Below are 20,309 nucleotides of genomic sequence, written 5' to 3'. Positions count from 1 at the left end.
GCGCACTACAATTGAAAGGCGGAGCACTGTCCTCTCGATTCGGTCATACATCCATCCCGTGAACACATAGGCAGCTTCAACTGAAAGGTCTAAATGCGACGATAGATCATTCATCACCAAAGAAGCAAACATTGTCCGTCATGTCCGACTCTGGTACGGTCGCAGCTACCTCGAATACGAACGATACGAACGAGCCTCAAGCCGGACCATCTTCTCCTCCTCTAACTTCTTCCAACCCTCTTTCCCCTGATCTGAATACAAACGGGATACATCCAAAAGATGCTCACGATAACCATGAACAGGGTGATGACGAGGACGCGGAGGAGGATCATCGTTCTGATGATCCCTTGAAGAGGATATCTCATTTGGAAAATGAATTATCATCAACTCGTCGTGAAAATGATAAATTGTCGAATCAATATAGAGGGTTACTGGGTAAATTGACCGCTATGAGAACTACTCTAGGTGATAAACTGAAAGAAGATGCGGTGAGTTTTATTTCGAGAAGAAAAGGGCTTGCTGATCGTTTCTCATGGTACGACAACAGGAAGAACTGGATAGAAAAGAAGAAACGATCAACACGTTGACAACGGAGAATAACTCATTGCAAGAAACTTTAGTTGGTTTACAAAATGAACTATCATCTGCATCACAAGAATCAACGAATTTATCAAATCAATTAAATCAATTACGTTCACAATCTGATTCTTCCAGCTCAGATGTGTTATCTCTAACGAGAGAAATGAGGGAATTGAGAGGTGAGATGGAGAGGTTGAGGTTGGAAAGAGAAGAATGGGAGGTTGAAGCTGGAAGAGAAAGGGAAAAAAGAGAATTGATAGAGGAAGAGATGAGATTGATTGAAAGGAGGGAAAGAGACGAAAGATTGCAGTTGGAAAAATCAATTTTACAATTAGAAGAAGAAAGAGAAAGAGCAGATAATTTACAAGATGTCTTAGGTGAATTTCAAGTTGGTAAGTTTGATTCATAGCGCGGATTATATTCTGTGGTCGCTGATACCTAAATCGCATAGCAAAAGACTCGGAACTTCGTCAAGCTACTTCCGAGCTGGAAACGCAATTACGTCTAGCGGCAACATCATCATCAGAATTTAAATTACGTTGCGCAAATGCAGAAACCAAATTATCGGAGGTATCTTCCAGTGCAGGAAAAGTAGGTCAGCTGGAAAGAGAACTGAGGGAGAAGAATAATCTTATTGGCAAATTGAGACATGACGGTGAGCAGTCTTTTTTGCTCGTACTTCTGCAAGGAATGCGGATGGATGAAAAAGAACATCACCGCTAACCTATCCTTTAGCCGTCGTGAATAACGAGCATCTCACCGAAGCGTTGAGGAGGTTGCGGAAGAATTCATCTGACAATAATGTGGATCGGTGAGTGCTTTTATCACTCCACAAGCTTGGCGCTTTCCCGCCAGCTAAATTCATGTATGCTCAGTCGCCTGGTGACGAACATCCTCCTATCATTCCTTGCTGCTTCACGAGGCGATACAAAACGATTCGAGATGCTGTCGCTGCTGTCGACTATCTTATCATGGGACGATAACGAGCGAGAGAAGGCTGGGTTGCAGAGAAAAGGAGGAACCAATCTGGCTGTGGAGACTAAAGGCCGTAAAAGCGGGAAAGAGAAGGAAAGGACGGCAGAAGAGGAAGCCGCGATGAATGAGGTGAGTCGTCCTTCCATGCAGGATCTCTCCAAATTGGCACTGATTATAACACCACCACGTAGTCATTTTCCAACTTGTTCGTAGAATTCTTGTTGAAAGAAGCATCTCAAGGACAAACTCGACCATCAATATCGTCACCCACACCGTCAACAGCAGATATACATCAGCATCCTGGACCACATAGAACGTTCTCACAATCATCGTTAAATTCGTCTTCACCTTTTTCGCCATTCTCACCGCCTACGCAGTCATTATCATTTTCACCCCCCCCTGCGCAATCCGCGTCAGGCGCAAATACACCTCTTTCAAGACCTAGAGGATTAAGCAATAGTTCTTACACTTCTGAAAGGCCAGGTTATTTCGGTACGTCTGGAAGGAAATTTAGTGGTGGTCTGAGAGATGTCATGAATCAAGGTCAACATCAATAGTCTCTGGGGTGGTGTATGGAACAGAAGTTGTATCAAAAACAGAAAAGGAATTTTTTAGAGCATTAATAAGATGGTAAAGGTCAGTTTCATAGTTGACTGGTTATTTATTTGATTCAACAATTGCATGGATATGATCATAAAATCACGGTGCCAGGGATTGTGGGCAGAGGCGGTTTGCGCTCGTCCATATATCAAAGATAACGATTATATTGCATCTACGCTTCGTATCCCTTCTACGTATCTCCACTCCGCACTCTGTAATGACTCAACTCCTCATTTGACTGATCCTACCTTCCCTCACGATGACGACGCCAAATTCCACCCCTACTTTGCAATCGCTCTACTCTGATTTTCCGCCTGCTTTTTCAGCTGCTTTGATGGAAGCAGCGTCGGTCTGAGGTCCAGAAGCTTTTCCAGTCAAACTTTCAAGTAAACCACCTCCGGCTTTGAAAGGTCTGGCTAAATCACCTTCGGCTTTTTTACCGAATATGTGGAGTTTAGCGGGGTTGGATTCGAGGGTAGATTTCAATCCCATGAGTCCTTGAATGAACAATGGTTGAGTGTATTTGAGGTATCCGTGCTGCGAAGCGCGTTAGTTGTTTGTTCGTGGAGATAGAGGAGAAGTAACTCACGAGGAAAGCCATGAAAGCGAGAGACTGATGAATTGTCAGCTATTATATTATCACCTCGACTTACGACCAATAAACTCTTGATAGCTTTACCAACTTCAGCCAAATCGTAATCTTTGACGGTGGTTTGGACGAGCTCGGGTTTAGCGTCGGGGTTCTAGATTAAACGTAAGCTATAAACCGAAGCGAGTCTAAGGAATGAAGGGTACCATGGGTGGAGCAGGGTTAACGTATTTCAAAACTGTTAAATCGTTCTTTCTTCGGATCTATTCATGATCTCCAGTCAGCTAAACGTCACTCGATGGCCGAGTATCCTGTAGCTCACCTTGAGAGTGATAAAGTAGTAGATAGCCAAAGAGATGACTTGACTGGCTACATAACCGATTCGAAGGTAGTTGATTATTTTAGGATCATCCATAGGGATCTTTCGGGCCACTAGATAAGGAGGTCAGCCGCCACTTGAGGAAAGATAGTCGAGACTCACCTTGCATGGCACCGAGGGAGATGACCAGGTTTGAGATAGCTGGGTTGTTCATTGTTAACCTGCTCTTTTGATTATAGGAGTTGTGAGTGAATGAGGATGAGAAAGATGTAGAAACACATCTCACATCAGGGTTCATCACTTCCACCACTTCCAGCGAGACGCTTATAGCAGGTGCCACATTCAGAGATAACACCGGTTAATCCCGCCATCCTCTCGCTCCGGACCATTCCTTGACGTTCAAGAGTTGATCACTGAAAACATCTATCTACCATCCTCATCGTCACTGTCAGTCCACCTTATCCACCTTCACCCACAGTCTCGAAAAGATGCGCCCTCAAGTAGTCCGAGCCACCCGACTTGTCGGCCGACGATTCAACTCTTCATCATCTTCCTCCACCTCATCCCCATTGAACAACCCAAACGTTCAAAAAGCAGTAGAAGGTGCTCAAAAAGCTTATACTCAAACAGCTGCCACCGTGAAGAAAGTCGCTGGTCCTCTGGGAGATAGAGTCGGATCTGCCCTTGGTGGTTAGTATTCATCCATGACTCAGTTTGTTGTGAAAGCCACTGATATCATGTGGAAATAGGATACCGAGAACCGCTCGTATACAACTCGAAAGTGGTAGCTTCAGTAGCGAAACAAGTATGGCAAGCTGAGAAACTCGCACCTCCTCTTGACGCAGCTACTTGGGCAAGAGCTTACAGTCAAATTTGGTCAAGAGCAACTAACGGTGGATATTGGAGAAATCTGTTGAAAACCGGTGGATGGGCTAGTTTAGGTGTTGCCGTGAGTTTTCATCGCTTTTTGGTGAATGCAAATGTACTGATCAATGTCGTTTTCAATTGCTCTTCTTGGTCATAATGTAATCGCTTGTCCTTTGCGCATCCCCAAAATATGTGTATTCCCAAAATATGTGTATTCCCAAAATCTGCGTATTCTCAAAATATAGGCCGTCGAGGCATATGGTATCTTCTCTATCGGAGAGATCATCGGTCGACGAAACCTCGTAGGTTACAACCTCAAGGCTTAGAGGAATTAGTGTGTTGTAGCGGTATGGGTGCACGCAAGTGACATGGATAGATGAGGAGTCAAGATATATCGTGGATCAAAAAAGATACATCGGATATATAGTTGATGCATTTTCCTTTTTTCTCTCGGCTGCTTCTATTCTGAATGCACATTATTCCTGGTGCACAGTGTCCTTAGTGCACAGTATCCTGGGTTTATACTTGCTCAATACACTCAAATCTTATTCACAATCATATCTTATTCTCACTATTATCTTATTCAATGGTATACTTGATCTGTGCAATGAGTTGATATCTAAAGCATGATAGCTGCCACCCGGGAAATTTTGATTCCGTTCACAGCAAAAATCCCAAAAGTTCCTGACTCGTTCCAACTTTATCAACTCGACTTGTTCCAAACTTCGTCCAAGTCAACCTCCTGATCATCTAGAGAGCACAGATACAGAATGGTACGTCAAGAGGCTTACTACCAATCCACTGACATCTGTATAGCCCACCATCACAGTTGACAAAGCTGAACTTTACCGTCGATTGGAGAGGGAATACAGTACTCATGAATTTGATGAACTGTGCTTCGACTTTGGAATTGAACTAGATGAGGATGTAAGTCTTCTCTTATACCTTGTATGCAAGCTGATACCGCATAGACGACGGAAGACGTAGAAGACGCTCGAGCGAAAGGATTGCCTACACCACCACCTCAATTGAAGATTGAGATCCCAGCAAACAGATATGATCTACTCTGCTTGGAAGGTTTAGCTAGATCTTTACGGATCTTCTTGGAAAAGGAATTACCTCCAACATATACATTATCTGTTCCTGAGAAATTACAAGAAGTATACGTCGAGCAATCTGTGAGTGTGCGCCGCGGAGGATCAGGCTGATCATACGTAGACTTCCCCACTTCGACCTTATTTCGCTTCAGCGATTATACGTTTATCCAGACCTATGAATCAATTAGAATATGAATCTTTCATTGATTTGCAAGATAAACTTCATCAAAATTTATGTAGACAACGTAAATTCGTTGCTATAGGTACACATGATTTAGATACTATCCAAGGTCCTTTTAGATATATGTGTAAAGATCCTAAAGAAATCAGATTCGCTCCTTTGAATAAAGATCAAGAATATACCGCAAAAGAATTGATGTCTGTTTACGAGGTATGTTGTTCCTTGAGATTTGAGCTGATTTGATAAGACCGATAGACACTTGGGGAGATACCTTAATATCATTAGAGACGCTCCTGCGTACCCCATCATTTACGACAGTAAAGACAGAGTGTTATCTATGCCTCCTATCATCAATTCTCAGCGTGAGTACCTTCATCAAGGCCAAGGCTGACTCCTCACAGACTCCAAGATCGTCGCCGGTAAAACGAAAAACATCTTCATTGACACCACTGCCACTGACAAGACCAAGCTGTGAGTTGATCGGTGGCATCTGAGCTGACCCGTTTCAGCGATATCGTCATCAACATGATCTCCACCATGTTCGCTGAATACACCGAGATTCCCTTCACGTGAGTGTCGTCATATGCAATGGCGCTGACAGATACAGCATCGAGCCCGTCAAAATCATCATGCCTGACGGATCTTCTCACCTCTCACCTCCTCTCGCACCCAGATCGACGACCGCCTCGTCATCCTATATCAACGCTGCTACTGGACTCACATTATCCCGAGAAGAGATTTGCAAACTTTTGACTAGAATGTCATTGAACGCCTCACCCTCCACCACCGATGCGGACGCTCTTGACGTTCAAGTCCCAGCTACCAGACCTGACATCTTGCATGAATGTGATATCATGGAAGATGCTGCTATTGCGTATGGATTCAACAACCTCCCTCAATCTATGCCTACTACAAATACCGTCGCCAAAGCTTTCCCCGTTAACAGACTGGGTGATGTCATAAGAAAGGAATGTGCTATGGCAGGTTGGATAGAAGCGTTACCTTTGATTCTGGTGAGTTTATTCCTGGAGACGTCGCTGATATCAAGTGTTCCCACGATGAGAATTTCAAATACCTCAACCGACCTGATCCAGGGAATTACGCCATCCACTTGGCTAATCCGAAATCATTGGAATATCAAGTAGTCAGAACTTCTTTATTACCTGGCATGTTGAAGACTGTGAGGGAGAATAAGGCACTGCCGTTGCCAATGAAGATTTTCGAAGTTTCAGATGTAGCCGTACAAGATCCAAAGGCAGAAAGACAATCACGAAATTATAGAAGACTCTGTGCTGTTTACATGGATAGAAAAGCTGGATTCGAAGTTGCACATGGTTTATTAGACAGAGTGATGCAGATTCTAGGTGTGCCATTCATAGAGAAGAAGGAAAGTGATGGGAAATACGGTTACTATATCGCTTCTGCTGATGGTGAGTGCTTTGCACCGTGGTGAAAGCTAACGTTACAGATCCAACTTACCTCCCGGGTAGAGCAGCACATGTGTATTATCGATCAAAAGCCTCCGAACCGACACCTTCAACTTCCGGTCCATTATCGACTCTCGCCTCGAGCTTGAAATCAGCTCTACCTGACAGTAAAAAAACATGGGAAAGAGATATCGTCATTGGTTCACTTGGTATCCTTCATCCAAGCGTGTTGGGTAATTTCGAATTGACAAGACCTTGTTCAAGCATGGAGATTGACGTTGAGCCGTTGTTATAGATGAGGATACAGATGTGTAGATGCATTCAATGACTCATGCTAATGGGAAACTCCACCCCACATATCTTCCAATCTCCATCGATGTCTACCTTCCTCACTGACCAGATTTACGCACGCACGCGTTTCGTCCTCACCTAGATTCAGTGGTATAATTGACCAATCTGAGTCAGGAGATATACGAGGTGTTTTAGGATATTCAATTGTCGTGATCGGTATTGAAGGATGTAGTGGGTTTTTCAGTAGCTATGTAGAGGTATTAGAAGCAACTTGTGCACCCTCGACGACTTACCCATCTCCTTAGAACACCGTCTCCTCGAGCTACGATACCTCTACCTCTCCCTTTGACTTGAGCGACAATCACCCAATCGTAATAACCACCTCTTAATCCATCTTCTCCTTTGACCAATTCACCTTGACCTAGTTTATCCAACTGTCGAGCTAGCATCCTCGTATCGAAGAATCGGACAGTATGACCGAATAGCACTTCACTAGCCTCTGTCTCGGGGGAAATCAGGAACTTGTGCAGGGGATGTAGGATGGAAGGTGTTGATTCGGGTAATGCGGGTGTGTTGTAATACGACTGATCGGTCGAAGATGAAGCTTCAGGAGTGGGCCGTGAAGGAGGTGAAGATCGTGGCGAAGAATCTACAAACCAAGTATTGATCTCACCCGCTTCTGATCCTGTTTTAGATGAATTCGATAGTCGAGTCGAAGATGATATCAATCGGGTTGCAATTGAACTCGATGAAGCTTGTACAAACCGAGAACACCGGAAACACCTTTGTGCGGCGCTCGACGGGAAAGACATCGTCGTGTGATAGTCGATAATCGTATGATGATAGTCAAACAAGTGTTAGATGGCAATGTCCAAACAGTCGATCATATTTTCATGAAAACAAAATACGAAATGTCAAAAACCCATTTAGCCTTTCCGACGGGATCAATCTACCGTGTGGTAGCATCGTTGAATAAACTCGCACAAATCACTTTTTCAGTAGTGACCATCCTCGCAGCAGTGTATCAGGCACCAGGTGCAACATGAACAGAAGTATCCGTTACCAGTCATCACACCAAGCACAAGATCCAGTCTGTGAACAGTGACATCCATCCACTAGGCACAACAAGTCTCGGCCAGATGATGAACGGGAGATTCGTACATCATCGCCATGTGAAAAAAGATGTAATGCCACACTTATACCATCGAGGCTTTGAATGCTGATCCCGACGATCTCTTCACCGACCAAATTCGGATATATACCTTGAAACAAAGAAATGATAGCTGATATCGACAAATATTCAAAAGCAGGTAGATTCGACATATATACTATATACATATTGTTCATCATGATATAAAAGAGCGTTCCAAAAAGTCTACTCATTGTGGTAAAAGCAAAGTTTTACTTTTCCTTTTTGCAGCAGCACAAAGGTGGACATTTGTCGGAAAGACCAGCCAGTCTCCTAAGAAATTTCCCCCATACCTTATTGCAAAGGCACATGCGACCCGGATGACACTTTGGTTTTTTACAAGTGCAGTTGATAGCTTTCTCACCTACAAACAACATTGAATTGATCTCCCTACCCCCCACGTCTGATATCCTCCCTTCAGCTTTATTTGCGAAATGATAGCGTTCAGCGCATCATCTGATACCCCTTTTTGCAATCTTCAACTTTTTCCGGGAGCTCAATTCGCAAATCACCTTGATAGTTGGTAGTCTGGAATCCCTGGTTAAACGCTTCGCCCTCTATCATGCGATCTTCGATCAAGTGGTCAGCAACGGGTGACCACGAGATCCGGCAACTATGACGGGTAGAATGGATGGAAGGCTTCGTGGGTGAGATGCGATGGGAAAGAGTGGCTTGAAATGTTGTTGCGCTTCGGGGCTGAAGTGGAGAAGAGGGTTGTATTTGACCATGGCCACAGCGGGGATGAATGTTGGCGGCCAGAAAAAGTGACCAAGAACAGGACGGCGACTTGATATCCGGCTTTTCATGTTCTCTCTTGAGGGTATGTATGGCAGAGCGATGATTCAGGCTCAAAGAGGGCAAATCCGTGTTCTCCAAGATTAAGACGATCTTTGTCACGTTGGAAAGGTCACCGTGAATGGGTGGAGGAGGCTTGAGAATGATGGAAAGTAGCTTTCTTGCCATTTTACTAGCCATCTTACCGGCTTCTCCGCCATGGGTACGGATCAGCAAGTACCAGATGTCAACTTGTGGCATTTGGATACCCTTGTATTTTCCTCTTGGCGACTTGATCTTGATAGGACTGAGTTTTGCTTGATGCTGTTCACGACTTTCGTTAGGGCACTGATTTTCTTGTGCAAGTGGAGGGAGAAGTGACCTTTCGGGAGTACTTGGTAATTATCCCCTCTGGATGGTTTATCCAACGCAAGAGAAAAATTGATCTTTACCTCTTGTCGACCGGTTATCGCCTTCAATTGTTCCTTCATGGTGTCCTGGATCTGTCCTACGGTGACGGTATTGGGAAGCGAGAACCCAGGTGATATATTTGCCCACTGACTCTTGACTGCAGAACATGGTGGCGTCCCAGAGAAAATGAAGGAATGGGGGAATTGGAGTGGAAACGTGGTGAAAAGTGATTTGACCTTGTCTGATTTGGTCGTTCAGTTTGTCGAGCATCGGTACCATCAATCCGAACCGATACTGCAATTCGGGGTCATTGAGGGACAAACGAACAAACGAACAAACGTTGGAGACGTTACACCGGCAGACAACTTTGATAGCTCTAGGTAGTGCTGCTTTTGTTGTAGACTTGGTGAATCGGGAAAGTCGGGTAATTTTCGAGGGTGTCGGATTTGGATGTACCAAGTGAGCTTGTTCATTGGGTCTTGGAAAAAGGGGTTCCCCAAGGTCTCACGAACTTGCTCGAATGGTTTGGTGTAGCTGGAAGATAGCTGCACGTGAAATACATCACTAAACTCGACATTGGCGTCTTGTTTGAGGATGTTTGGTTGCGAAAGGATGAAGCTGACGTGAGGGAGGTTGTTCAGATGATCAAGGAGAACGGTATCAAGCTTGAGGTCGGTCCAGATGATGTGAAGGCTTCCAGGAAGGAAAAAGGAATGGATGGCGGCATTTGGAACGAAATGCCCATGGAGACGAAGGAGCAGATCGGAAGTCGTGATAACTGTGGCAAAGTGGTCTAGAAAAGCCCCAGTGATGATCTCGCTTTTCATTTGACCTACCTTGATTTTCCATGGTGATTGTGGGGTTTGGACCTATCCTAGAGGAGATTGTTGTTGTGACGAAGGTAGGTTTCGTCAGAGAGTTGTTCGTGTTAGAGTGCCTTGTGGGAAAGAGGCATGTTGTGTGATAAAGGATTGTTTATGGTAGAGTGTTCTGAGAGAGAAATATGTTGATTGTACTACCGACTTTTATATGTAAAATGTCGTCGTAATTAATCTCGAGAGACCCCGGAAAATGTCTATTTTCTGATTAGCCACTTTCCGCTCGGATCCATCTAGACTGTGTGCATTCGTACTACACACCCTCGGACCAGACACTGTCGGACTAGTCACTGTCGGACTGGATGCGGTCGGACTGAAACATCTTCGGACTGATGCATCTGCGGACTGCAGTAACATACTCAAAGTCTGACTTGTACTTTGGCGTGAAAGGGATGAACCCCAGTCGATATGAGTCTATCTAGATCAATACACTGAAAATAAAAACAGACATCTTTGGTTGTTTCATGAAGCTGGTCTAGACTGAAAAGTGAAGAAGGTGAGCAAAGAATAATTAGATGGTTCTTGAAAGATCCTTTTGTTCATCGTCATGAAGATGCATACGTAATTCGACTGGCCAAAAAAACCAAAAAGAACTTATTGACCATCAGTCCAATCACAACTAAGCGTCATCCATTGTTGGTCGACAATGGCGAGCTGCTCAGTGATGCTATCGACCTCGTCCTCGTTGAGCTGGAGAACATTTAACCGATTCATAATTCGATTAGTTATAGAGATAGATTTGTAAAGGGCGAGGACGAGCCTTTACAAGATTAGCGCCATACTTGTAATGTAACTCACTGGTCAGTCTCTTTCTCTTCCTTCTCCTTGGCCAGATCTTGTTCTCTATCGACCGTTTCCTCTGTAACCTCAGCATCTTCAAAGTCTGCGACCTTTGACGAGTCGAGCTTTGCTCGTCTAATTGGAGTTTTTTTGACAGGCTTCTTTGCCGGCATCGCTTCGTCTCCCTCGTCAGATTCTGTTGAAACGGCAATAGGTGATGAGACACGGACTCGCTTGTTTGAAACTTCAGATGGATCGGCTAAGAATAATTTATCGAAATCGTCGGCTAACGACTTGGATGGTTTCGGCTTGACCGCAGCTGTTTTCAGCTTCTTCTCCATCGATCTCTTGGATGGTTTGAGTTGAAGACCAAGTACGTTTGCGGCGGTCTCATCGATTCGCGACCCGTGGAGAGCGGTGGCGAGTTCTTTCAGATTTTTATCTCTACTGAAGAAACCTACGTGATCAGCGAGAGTATGTCGCATATTTAGACCTACTTTTTTTATCCATCTTGTTTATGGTTTAGTTTCTGGGTGATGAAGAGGGATAAGAATGTAAAGGTAGTGAAGAGGGAAAGGAATATAAAGGTGATGGGATAAGAATGTAAAGACGATGGATAAGAATGTAAAGGAAGAGGGATAAGAATGTAAAGGAAGAGGGATAAGAATGTAAAACGTGTGGTTTGTTATATAATCCCGGTAACAAAGATTTCTCGAGATATCTCGGGGTTTCTCGAGGTTTTTCAAGCGACGTCCAGCTATCTACCATTCAAAAATGACGCTATGATGACGATGACACTCTGAGTACGGTCCTTGTGTGACATTTACTCTTTATAAACATTATTATGATTATTCATACCATCTTGATAATTAAGAAGCCATCATTCTTGATACTAACTTGATAATCAAGAAGCCATCATGAGCGATCCTGCGGTGACGATCCACACACGCATTCTCCATATCATTCCGCAACCAACGTATCCTCTGGTCCAATCAATTGAACCTACTCCACCACAATCACAACCAGCTCATCCTCAACTAGCTCAATCACCTCCGTCAAAAATAAAACCTCCCAAAATCATACATGCCCATTTCAGAAGCTGTGGAAGTGTGCTCGTAAACGATTGTTGCAAGCCGGCAACCAAAGAGGAGAGAGAAAGGTGGTTGATTGGTGTAGGTCCACCCACGAGCAGCTTGAGATCATCACATCGGCCGTATTGGAGGTATGATGATTCCACTTTCACTTTGTGAGTTCTGGTTTTTCCTCTTTTCACGATCAATGCTAAATTGATTGTAGTCCAGGATGTGGACCCAACGGCAGTAAAGTATACAAATGCAAGATCCTGAAGAGGTGGTTCAGCGTTTCCTGCTGTTTTGAACATCAAAAACAAAGAGCGGCTTGCCGAGTATACGATTCTGGGATCCCCATTGATGGCACCGATCCTTTGTTTCGCCCATCCTTATTTTCCGACAGCTCCACCATCGACCCGCAATCGACCCGCAACGATGGCGCCGACTTACTGGTAGAATTGGATGAACTGTTTAGAAGTAAGGATTGCGGACTGGATGTGGATTGGGAAACAGGGACATGCCGGAAATGCCTGGAGAAGGACGAGATAATCGACAACCTTCAGAAGAAGATCAATAATCTTCAGAAGGAGAATGGAATACTTCGAGATTGGTTACAGAGCAATATCAACTTGTAGCCATAGTATTTATATTTGATACTGTATTATAATTCATCTACATGTAACATTTTGAGCTGACGAGATATTCTGGTTCGAACTCGTCCGGATTGTTTGCGTCCGCGGCGGCAACGTCCGGTGCCACGTGGGGTACAGCGGAGGTAACTTAAATGGTCGGACGATTGATCGTTATAGAGGACGGACAGCATGGTGGATGACCATAGAGGACGGACAACTTGGTCGCTCATTATCGATTGCAATTAATGAATATATGGCAGCATCATGAAAGGATGCAAGTAATCACCTCGTTCCACATTTTGGTGGTTTTGGTGTATATTTTGTACCGAGAACGTTCTGTACCCAATTCGTCAAAGAGAGCGGAGTCAATAGATCTTGTTGACCCGAATTGAAATTCGTCAGACTCGGATCGATGCGTTCCATGTCTTTGCGTTCACCAGTATTCACCACCTGCAGACTCTGACACGATCTGAAATAATAGGGCGCTAGCAATTTCAACAAGGCGATGGAGAAGCAAAAAAGAGGAAGAAACGGAAGAAGGGGCGCGCTTCACTTTGCAGAAAGATGATGACGCCTCATTCAACACAACAGTCGTTCTTGACAGAGCATGCATGGTCTACAAAGCCTATCTAGTGGTGGCCGGATTTGTGGTGTTTGAGATGCACTGTCAATCGCGGTACCAGGTTGGAAGAGAAAAAAATAGATAAAAGAAAAAAGAGAAATACATGGTTAGCATAACCCAATCGAATGTCGCGCAACTAAAAAACTCACTGTTGTAGTCAATTGTGTAGCCGATGAGGAAGAGGATACCAACGGTTGCGAGAAGGGGTTTACTAATTGCGAGAGAGGCTGTGAGCTCAAGTTCAATTACATAGATTTCCACCAATTCCCGTGACAAGTGGTCACCCGATTCGTCTTTTCATTACCACGACCCATCTCACAGTTGCTCTCATCGAAGCGATATACATCTCCAGGCAATGACAGCCTCCCTATCATTGATCACTTTTTCATTCCTGTCCACTCACCCGCTGGCGTTCTTTCCCTCAAAATATCTACCTCTCAAACCGCCTGCTCGTTCAGATTCGGGTTTGGGACCTTTAGGAAGTTTGGAGTAGAAGTCGATGACTTGAGCTGTTCGAGCAGAAGTGGTACCGGATGACTACAATTCATTACACATTAGCAACAAATCTCTTGCTTCCTCAGCTTGTTGACGATATTTGGTGATTGTCAATTATCGGCCGAGGAGAAGAAATGGAAAATTGACGTACGACCGCACCGGGAGTAGCGATCTTTGGGGGGATGAGACCAGCGAGAGATCGTCGAGCGGCGGTGGGCAACATTTTGATCGATGAGTTTTGTGTCAAAGGGGCGAAACACTTCTGAACACAAGATTAACGATGATATAGGTAATGTGAATGGTGCGAGCAACAACGAAAGGGCTTCTCCCGTACTGCTACGATAACACCGATTACCCGATGATGTGGCAAATGGAGCACACGGAATCAAAATGCAATTTCAGATATCTCGTGCCTGAGTGATTGCGGTACGCGAAAGCCAAAAAAAGTTGAAGATCCCCAATGATTAACATCTAAACATCATCCGAAATCTAGCGAATCTCTGAAACCACTAATCACCTCGAAAACTCTTAACTAAACCTGCAATAAAAACGATGTCACCTCCTGCCGACGGTCGAATGGGTAAAAGAGAGTCTGGTACAGCTCGGGTTTTGGGGTCCGGTGCATCTGGTGAGTTCACAGAAAGCGTCTATGATAGCTGACGGGTGATAGGTGTTGCCGAGCTTCTCGTGTTCCATCCGGTGGTATGTGTCCCCACAAGCTAATCCATTTTTACAGCTGATATATGGTACAGGATACAGTAGCTAAACGATTGATGTCAAACAAAGCTGCCATCTCCGCGACAGGATTGAACAACATCATCTTCAGATCAGCTGCTCAAGCACCAATCACTTCAAAGTTCATTTCTCTATTCCCCGGATTAGGTTATGCAGCAGGATACAAGATCGCTCAGAGAGTGTACAAGTTTGGTGGACAACCGTATTTCAGAGACATGATCGATAAGAATGGTGGAGGTTGGTTCAGAGATACGTTCGGAAAGAAGAACGGTGGTATGTTAATGCATGCCGCTGCAGGAAGGTGAGCTTGGAGATGGTTTGAAAAAGCTAACATCAACGTAGTCTGACGGGTATCGGAGAAGTCGTAAGTGTGTATACATCTCCGAAATCTGACCGTTCTTCAGGTGCTCCTTCCCCTTGACGTGCTCAAAATCAAAATGCAAACCAACCCCGATGCTATTCGAGGTCGAGGTCTTTTCAAGCTAGTAACGGATGAAGGTATCGCTTCTTTGTACAGAGGATGGGGTTGGACAATGGCTAGAAACGCTCCCGGTTCTTTCGCTGTGAGTTTCGTTCAACTGTTCACAGGGATGTACCAGTTGACCGCATCGATAGCTCTTCGGTGGTTCAGCAGTTGCCAAAGAATACATCTTCCAGCTTTCCGATTACTCCTCTGCTACATGGGGTCAAAGTGAGTATCATCTTTCGCAGTGACATCCACCCCTCACTAACCGTTATTCAGACTTCGTCGCATCAATCGCCGGTGCCGTAGCTTCCATCACCGTTGCTGCTCCTCTTGATGTAGTCAAGACCCGTATTCAAAATGCCAACTTCAACTCCCAAGTCGGCGGTGGTGCCATCATCAAAGAGATGATCAGGACTGAAGGTGTCGGTGCATTCTTCAAAGGTTTGACTCCCAAGATCCTTGTCGTCGGTCCTAAACTCGTCTTCTCGTATACTCTTGCCCAGAGTTTGATCCCATTCTTCGGTAAATACGGTGAGTAAATTGTCTATTAAAGCTGGGTTTATTTTTACTAATCATGTTGTGAAATACAGTATAACTTTGAATAAACCAACACAGTCTACCTAGATTTCACACGTTAGCCCATTTGAATCGCTCATTAGCTTTTGGGAACCCTTTTCTCTTTTCAACGGATAAATTCGATTTTGTATATAGAGGATTACATATAAGATAGACATGTTCACCACTCTACATGCATTTATACACACTGAATGATTACGGGACACTGCGAGGTGTTGATTACGGATCAAAAAAGTGCCACATAGCTTTCCCTAACAAAGTGGAGGTGGTCCAAGCGTGTGGTTCATTTGTTGTACAATCCACCTTCACTTCTCTTCGACTGTCTCACCACCATCACTGTTCATCCTGTTCATAGTACACAGAACACACATATCCTCGTCTTTTCTCTAATCACACTATCCACGTCGAAGCTTCGTGAGATACAGCTCGCTTCACAATTGTGGATAATCCAGTCACTCGAGCGCGCTCCAGCTTAATAGAAAACCTACCTCAGCTCCCTCTGCCTAGATATCTCATAGCTGGACCCCTCGACCGCAGCGGACTATGAACCAGAAGCCGCCTAATCCGGAGAGACCTCCTCTCGTCCTCATTCTAGGTAAACCAGCCAACGTCTAATACGAACCTCGCTGACAATATCTAGGTGGAACGACCACCATCGCACGGACTTTATCACGATACTTGCTCGATGAATCATCTCCCAAAGCAGCTGTAAGTTATCTTACGCCTAATAATAATTGAAGCGAGGTGTGCTGAGTGCGACCTTTCAGTTCGTACGACTAGCAGATAGATTCTCAGTGTCACCTCCAACTACTTACCTCGATAAGCAATTTCTCTCCGTGCTAAATTCGGCTCACTCAAAGCTGGAATATATACAGAAGAACTTGTTGAACACATCCAATCATACGGAAATATTCACTCCACCGAAAGAGCATAAAGGAAACGTATTGAGGACAGGACAGGTGGAAGGGGGTTTCGAAGGATTCGATATAGTTTTCGACTTGACTGGAGAATTAGGATTTGATAAACCTGAAATTGTACGTGAGACCATCATCATCATAAGTAACGACCACTGAAAACAGCTAACCTGACGCATAGCTGCAAATATCAAATACATATCAAACTTCACTATCATTAGCTACATCAGCATCAAACCTTCCACCATCTCTCAAACCAAGATCATACGTCAGGTTAACCTTTCCCTTCTATGAACAAAAATCATCACCCTCGAGTTCAGCTGGACATAACGAGTCGGCAGAACTAAGACCTGATAGCGTCAGAGGACGATGGTGGCATGAGACATTGAGAGGTCTAGGTAAATTGGATCTGAATTTTGGTGTGATCAGATCGGCAGCTTGGTATGGAAGAGGTTCTTACGAAGGTGAAGTCGTGCCCAAATTAGTCATTGGCCATGTGTACAAGCATCTGTGAGTCGGTCGACACTTTTAGTGACAGGTCGACTGACGCTTTACATCAGGCAAGAGGAGATGAAATTCTTGTACAAGTGGGTTGATACGCTCGTTCGTTCTAGCTAACATATAACGCAGTGCCGACTTGAGAGTTAACACAGTCCATTCACTCGACGTCTCTCAAGGGCTATGGTTGTTATCCCTGTATCTCCTATCGACTCCAAGAAAACAAGTGGTATCACAATCATCCGTCCCATTGAACTTTTCATTCTCCACGTCGTCAGGTTTCTCCTTGGTCTCATCCAAGAGATCATCCATTTCAGAATCTTGGAAATCGTTTCCTACTGTCGTTCCTGAATCTCAAACAGTGTCGATACCTTTATTCAATATAGTCGATGATAACGACTCCACTCAAGGAAGTTTGGCTAGAATCGTGGCTGAAACTTGGGGGATCAAATTTGGTTTTCTGAATTCTGCAGTGGCGAGTTTGGTGCAACAATTTGCCAAGAACGATTTTACGGAAATGGTAGAGGATATCAATGAGATGGTGAGTATGTTTAGTACCCATGGTATGAAACTGAAGAGGCAAATGAGAGATTGTGGAGAAATCAAAGGGAAGAGCTGACTTTGCCATTAGCATGTAGAAGCTTGGTACAAAATGTTATCTTCATCCAAACCACCTATTGAATCAAGTCCGATAACACCTTTTCTAGACGAGCACGCGTTTAGGAGTAAGTTCATCTCCCTTAACCGATGATCCAGCTTGACTCGTTTTAGAAATGTCAATCTGCTTCGATGGATCAAAAGCAAAACGTATATTGGGATACAAACCTATACATCCCAAGGTACAGGTTAATGAACTGAAAGAGATTATAAAAGAATTTCAAGATGACAGATTATGGTAGGGCAGTTTTTGGGTGTCTGGAAGAAGGGAAGAGCTGATTATCTTTTATTGCGTAAAGGCCAAGATTATCGTGATCACTGGTCCACTGAACTCTGATGAAGAAGGCATCGTCCGAGCCGTGTCATATCGACGAGAGGAATCGTCTAATGATAAAGGGTCCACACTATTATAGTGCAAGAGTCTGTATAAATACTTTACACTCTCCTGCTCATACTTGACGATGTTCACGAAAAATGATATAACACCGTAATAATGTTGCGTGCATATTTTAGTAGATGGTGCTTTAATCTCTTATCATATATTCACCTCCCGCTCTCAAAAAAGCTCTAATCTCCTCATCATGTCTAAACATGTTGAATTTTCACGTGAGATTCACTCTTTGGTCATCAACCGATATTATAAAAACTTCTCAGCTACATCAGGATAAACGTCGAACCTTCTTTGAATAGTTATAGGAAGATTCCTTCGAGTAGTAGCTAACAAGTCGACATCTGCACGAGATCAGCAGTCACCATCACAGAGGTCTTGAGTATTTCTGAATGCTGTAATATGTGAACTCACCGATATCCGCGTATACTGTCGTTGGTTGATGTCCAGCTTCTACTAATATATCTCCTCTACAGAGTACGATCAGCAATTGACACGATTTCCTCTATCACTTGTACAAGTCTTGTCCGATCAGATGCAAACTTACAGAGGGTTGACGACCATTGAATGACCGTACTACGGTCAATATACACAATCAGCGCTTGATTCCACTATGAAAGCACAGAAGATACTCACAGCTTGGTATGAAGCTTCGGGGTGTCTGGCGGGTGAGCACATAGCTACGTAAATCTGATTATCAATAGCTCTAAAATAGCGGATATAGTTAGCTCTGACACGTTGATACTCCGTACTTTGGTAGCATGAGGAAGGTGTGAAAAATCCTCACCTGCCCCGTTGAAGTAAAGACCAATGCATTGGTCCTGTTGTAGTATTGAACGCAGCAGGGTAGATCATTGCTACGCAGCCTGTGCAAGGGATAGTATTAGCTCTTCCATCTATTCTACCGAAGTACTTTATCCCCCCATTCGTCTTTATCGCAGACAGAGAGCTTCCAAAAGTCCATTGAGTAGCATGTATAGCTTACCTTGACGAGCAGCGATAGTAGCCATCTCCGGAAATCGCTAAATACGTCAATTTCGGCATCAGCAATGGATAAACCTCACTATGAACGAGCCGAGTAGCTGCAGTAAGAAATGAAGCGTATGGGTACAGTACTCGAAAGAGCGGAAGAGGAGCGTATGTAGAGACTCACGATATCATAACAAATTCCTAAACCAATCTTTCCAAAAGGTGTTACGAATGTAGTCAAAGTTTTGCCTCCTGTGAGAGTATCTGATTCCTACAAGAGACGTTAGTGAAAATACCCTCATCGATTCCAAGACTGAATATGAGCATGTGTGACACAATGTTCCATTGACCGAATAGATTTTGGAAGAGAGTTAACATACCTTGAATGTTTGCTTGCCTGGAATATCGATATCGAACAGATGGACTTTTTGATGTATAGCTACGAGGGTTCCTATATGATTCAAGGGATATAAGATATTAGTTTTCTCAATGCAGGAAGTCGAGAAGGCATCATACGATCAAGAGACTTTTCTTCTTCAGCCTTTTCACCTCGACTTCTTCACCAAGCCCAGGACAAGATCACTAGTACTTACCATCTGGATCATACACTGTACACGTATTAAAAATCTCATCTGTCCTTTCATCTTTCTGAGGGATTGATCCTGATTCACATAATCATCGATCAGCAATTCATCCGCTTCTATCAATGCACATTGCACACTGTGATGAAACTCGAGAGATTGAGGTGACATACCACCAATCAACCAAACGTTATTGTTAATAGCCATTTGTCTCATAGCTTTAACCGTTTCACCTTCATCTCCCACTTCGCCATTTTTACTACCTATCTTAGGTATCTTCTCTGAATATTCTCTAAAAGCATTCACTGCATAAGGGGAATTCCAAATTTCAGGTAAGACAATCAAATTTGGTTTAGGTGAAGAAGAAGCTGCTTCTTCCACTGCGCGTTTAGCTACCGATATATTATTTGCCTTGGATGATGTCAATGATCCTAATTGAAGTAAGGCCAATCGGAATGGTTTGGCTGTAATTGATGCCATTTTGTTGATTCACTCAGTCCTCGAGTGTGTCCAAATGAAAACGATACGATAACTCTTTTGACTAGTATTCACATCCTTCTGAAATAGTTATCGGAAAAGAAGCCGGATAAGTTGACCGATGATACCAACATTTACTCAAAATAGATCCGGAAATTGGACGGACAACTCTCTACCTTCACATTCATTGATATGTGTATTCGAGATCAAGCAGATGCAAACGATGACGTTGAGCTCGAATTTCGCTCCAGTATGCCTCTCACAGCTTATTA

At 43.9% G+C, this 20,309-nt stretch overlaps 11 protein-coding genes across 11 annotated transcripts; 6 read left to right on the top strand and 5 right to left on the bottom strand.

Annotated features, from left to right (window-relative positions):
* Window positions 1-140: 140 nt before the first annotated feature.
* Window positions 141-2,111, top strand: IL334_002854 (uncharacterized protein; the record flags this gene model as incomplete). The annotated part of the gene is made up of 6 exons (XM_062934592.1): window positions 141-488; window positions 548-971; window positions 1,031-1,234; window positions 1,315-1,390; window positions 1,455-1,683; window positions 1,746-2,111. 6 exons carry the CDS (start codon window positions 141-143, stop codon window positions 2,109-2,111), a joined length of 1,647 nt encoding a protein of 548 aa, XP_062790643.1.
* Window positions 2,112-2,451: 340 nt separating this feature from the next.
* On the bottom strand, window positions 2,452-3,276 carry IL334_002853 (uncharacterized protein; the record flags this gene model as incomplete). The annotated part of the gene is made up of 6 exons (XM_062934591.1): window positions 2,452-2,691; window positions 2,744-2,767; window positions 2,811-2,897; window positions 2,950-3,006; window positions 3,066-3,175; window positions 3,225-3,276. 6 exons carry the CDS (start codon window positions 3,274-3,276, stop codon window positions 2,452-2,454), a joined length of 570 nt encoding a protein of 189 aa, XP_062790642.1.
* Window positions 3,277-3,550: 274 nt separating this feature from the next.
* Window positions 3,551-4,255, top strand: IL334_002852 (uncharacterized protein; the record flags this gene model as incomplete). The annotated part of the gene is made up of 3 exons (XM_062934590.1): window positions 3,551-3,752; window positions 3,812-4,011; window positions 4,175-4,255. 3 exons carry the CDS (start codon window positions 3,551-3,553, stop codon window positions 4,253-4,255), a joined length of 483 nt encoding a protein of 160 aa, XP_062790641.1.
* Window positions 4,256-4,699: 444 nt separating this feature from the next.
* IL334_002851 (uncharacterized protein) lies at window positions 4,700-6,929 on the top strand (the record flags this gene model as incomplete). The annotated part of the gene is made up of 8 exons (XM_062934589.1): window positions 4,700-4,702; window positions 4,746-4,856; window positions 4,901-5,095; window positions 5,148-5,417; window positions 5,617-5,678; window positions 5,815-6,220; window positions 6,271-6,637; window positions 6,727-6,929. The coding sequence occupies 8 exons, from the start codon at window positions 4,700-4,702 to the stop codon at window positions 6,927-6,929; spliced, it is 1,617 nt and encodes a 538-aa protein (XP_062790640.1).
* A 39-nt stretch (window positions 6,930-6,968) lies between these two features.
* Window positions 6,969-7,737, bottom strand: IL334_002850 (uncharacterized protein; the record flags this gene model as incomplete). The annotated part of the gene is made up of 2 exons (XM_062934588.1): window positions 6,969-7,172; window positions 7,219-7,737. 2 exons carry the CDS (start codon window positions 7,735-7,737, stop codon window positions 6,969-6,971), a joined length of 723 nt encoding a protein of 240 aa, XP_062790639.1.
* A 3,234-nt stretch (window positions 7,738-10,971) lies between these two features.
* Window positions 10,972-11,442, bottom strand: IL334_002849 (uncharacterized protein; the record flags this gene model as incomplete). Its single annotated transcript, XM_062934587.1, has 1 exon — window positions 10,972-11,442. One exon carries the CDS (start codon window positions 11,440-11,442, stop codon window positions 10,972-10,974), a length of 471 nt encoding a protein of 156 aa, XP_062790638.1.
* Window positions 11,443-13,288: 1,846 nt separating this feature from the next.
* On the bottom strand, window positions 13,289-13,999 carry IL334_002848 (uncharacterized protein; the record flags this gene model as incomplete). The annotated part of the gene is made up of 4 exons (XM_062934586.1): window positions 13,289-13,323; window positions 13,431-13,492; window positions 13,685-13,818; window positions 13,928-13,999. The coding sequence occupies 4 exons, from the start codon at window positions 13,997-13,999 to the stop codon at window positions 13,289-13,291; spliced, it is 303 nt and encodes a 100-aa protein (XP_062790637.1).
* A 329-nt stretch (window positions 14,000-14,328) lies between these two features.
* On the top strand, window positions 14,329-14,816 carry IL334_002847 (uncharacterized protein; the record flags this gene model as incomplete). The annotated part of the gene is made up of 3 exons (XM_062934585.1): window positions 14,329-14,404; window positions 14,447-14,478; window positions 14,529-14,816. The coding sequence occupies 3 exons, from the start codon at window positions 14,329-14,331 to the stop codon at window positions 14,814-14,816; spliced, it is 396 nt and encodes a 131-aa protein (XP_062790636.1).
* Window positions 14,817-14,948: 132 nt separating this feature from the next.
* IL334_002846 (uncharacterized protein) lies at window positions 14,949-15,516 on the top strand (the record flags this gene model as incomplete). Its single annotated transcript, XM_062934584.1, has 3 exons — window positions 14,949-15,074; window positions 15,127-15,202; window positions 15,254-15,516. 3 exons carry the CDS (start codon window positions 14,949-14,951, stop codon window positions 15,514-15,516), a joined length of 465 nt encoding a protein of 154 aa, XP_062790635.1.
* Window positions 15,517-16,096: 580 nt separating this feature from the next.
* On the top strand, window positions 16,097-17,864 carry IL334_002845 (uncharacterized protein; the record flags this gene model as incomplete). The annotated part of the gene is made up of 8 exons (XM_062934583.1): window positions 16,097-16,148; window positions 16,194-16,261; window positions 16,321-16,587; window positions 16,649-16,977; window positions 17,028-17,054; window positions 17,098-17,506; window positions 17,597-17,690; window positions 17,737-17,864. The coding sequence occupies 8 exons, from the start codon at window positions 16,097-16,099 to the stop codon at window positions 17,862-17,864; spliced, it is 1,374 nt and encodes a 457-aa protein (XP_062790634.1).
* Window positions 17,865-18,259: 395 nt separating this feature from the next.
* On the bottom strand, window positions 18,260-20,040 carry IL334_002844 (uncharacterized protein; the record flags this gene model as incomplete). The annotated part of the gene is made up of 10 exons (XM_062934582.1): window positions 18,260-18,354; window positions 18,425-18,480; window positions 18,558-18,586; window positions 18,647-18,716; window positions 18,798-18,876; window positions 18,996-19,032; window positions 19,164-19,250; window positions 19,360-19,430; window positions 19,573-19,641; window positions 19,734-20,040. The coding sequence occupies 10 exons, from the start codon at window positions 20,038-20,040 to the stop codon at window positions 18,260-18,262; spliced, it is 900 nt and encodes a 299-aa protein (XP_062790633.1).
* Between the last annotated feature and the right edge of the window lie 269 nt (window positions 20,041-20,309).

The sequence above is a fragment of the Kwoniella shivajii genome, chromosome 3 (genome assembly GCF_035658355.1).
Source record: "Kwoniella shivajii chromosome 3, complete sequence".
NCBI lineage: Eukaryota > Fungi > Basidiomycota > Tremellomycetes > Tremellales > Cryptococcaceae > Kwoniella > Kwoniella shivajii.
Note: the sequence above shows the minus strand (reverse complement) of the source record. Positions and strands in the feature narration are given on the sequence as shown.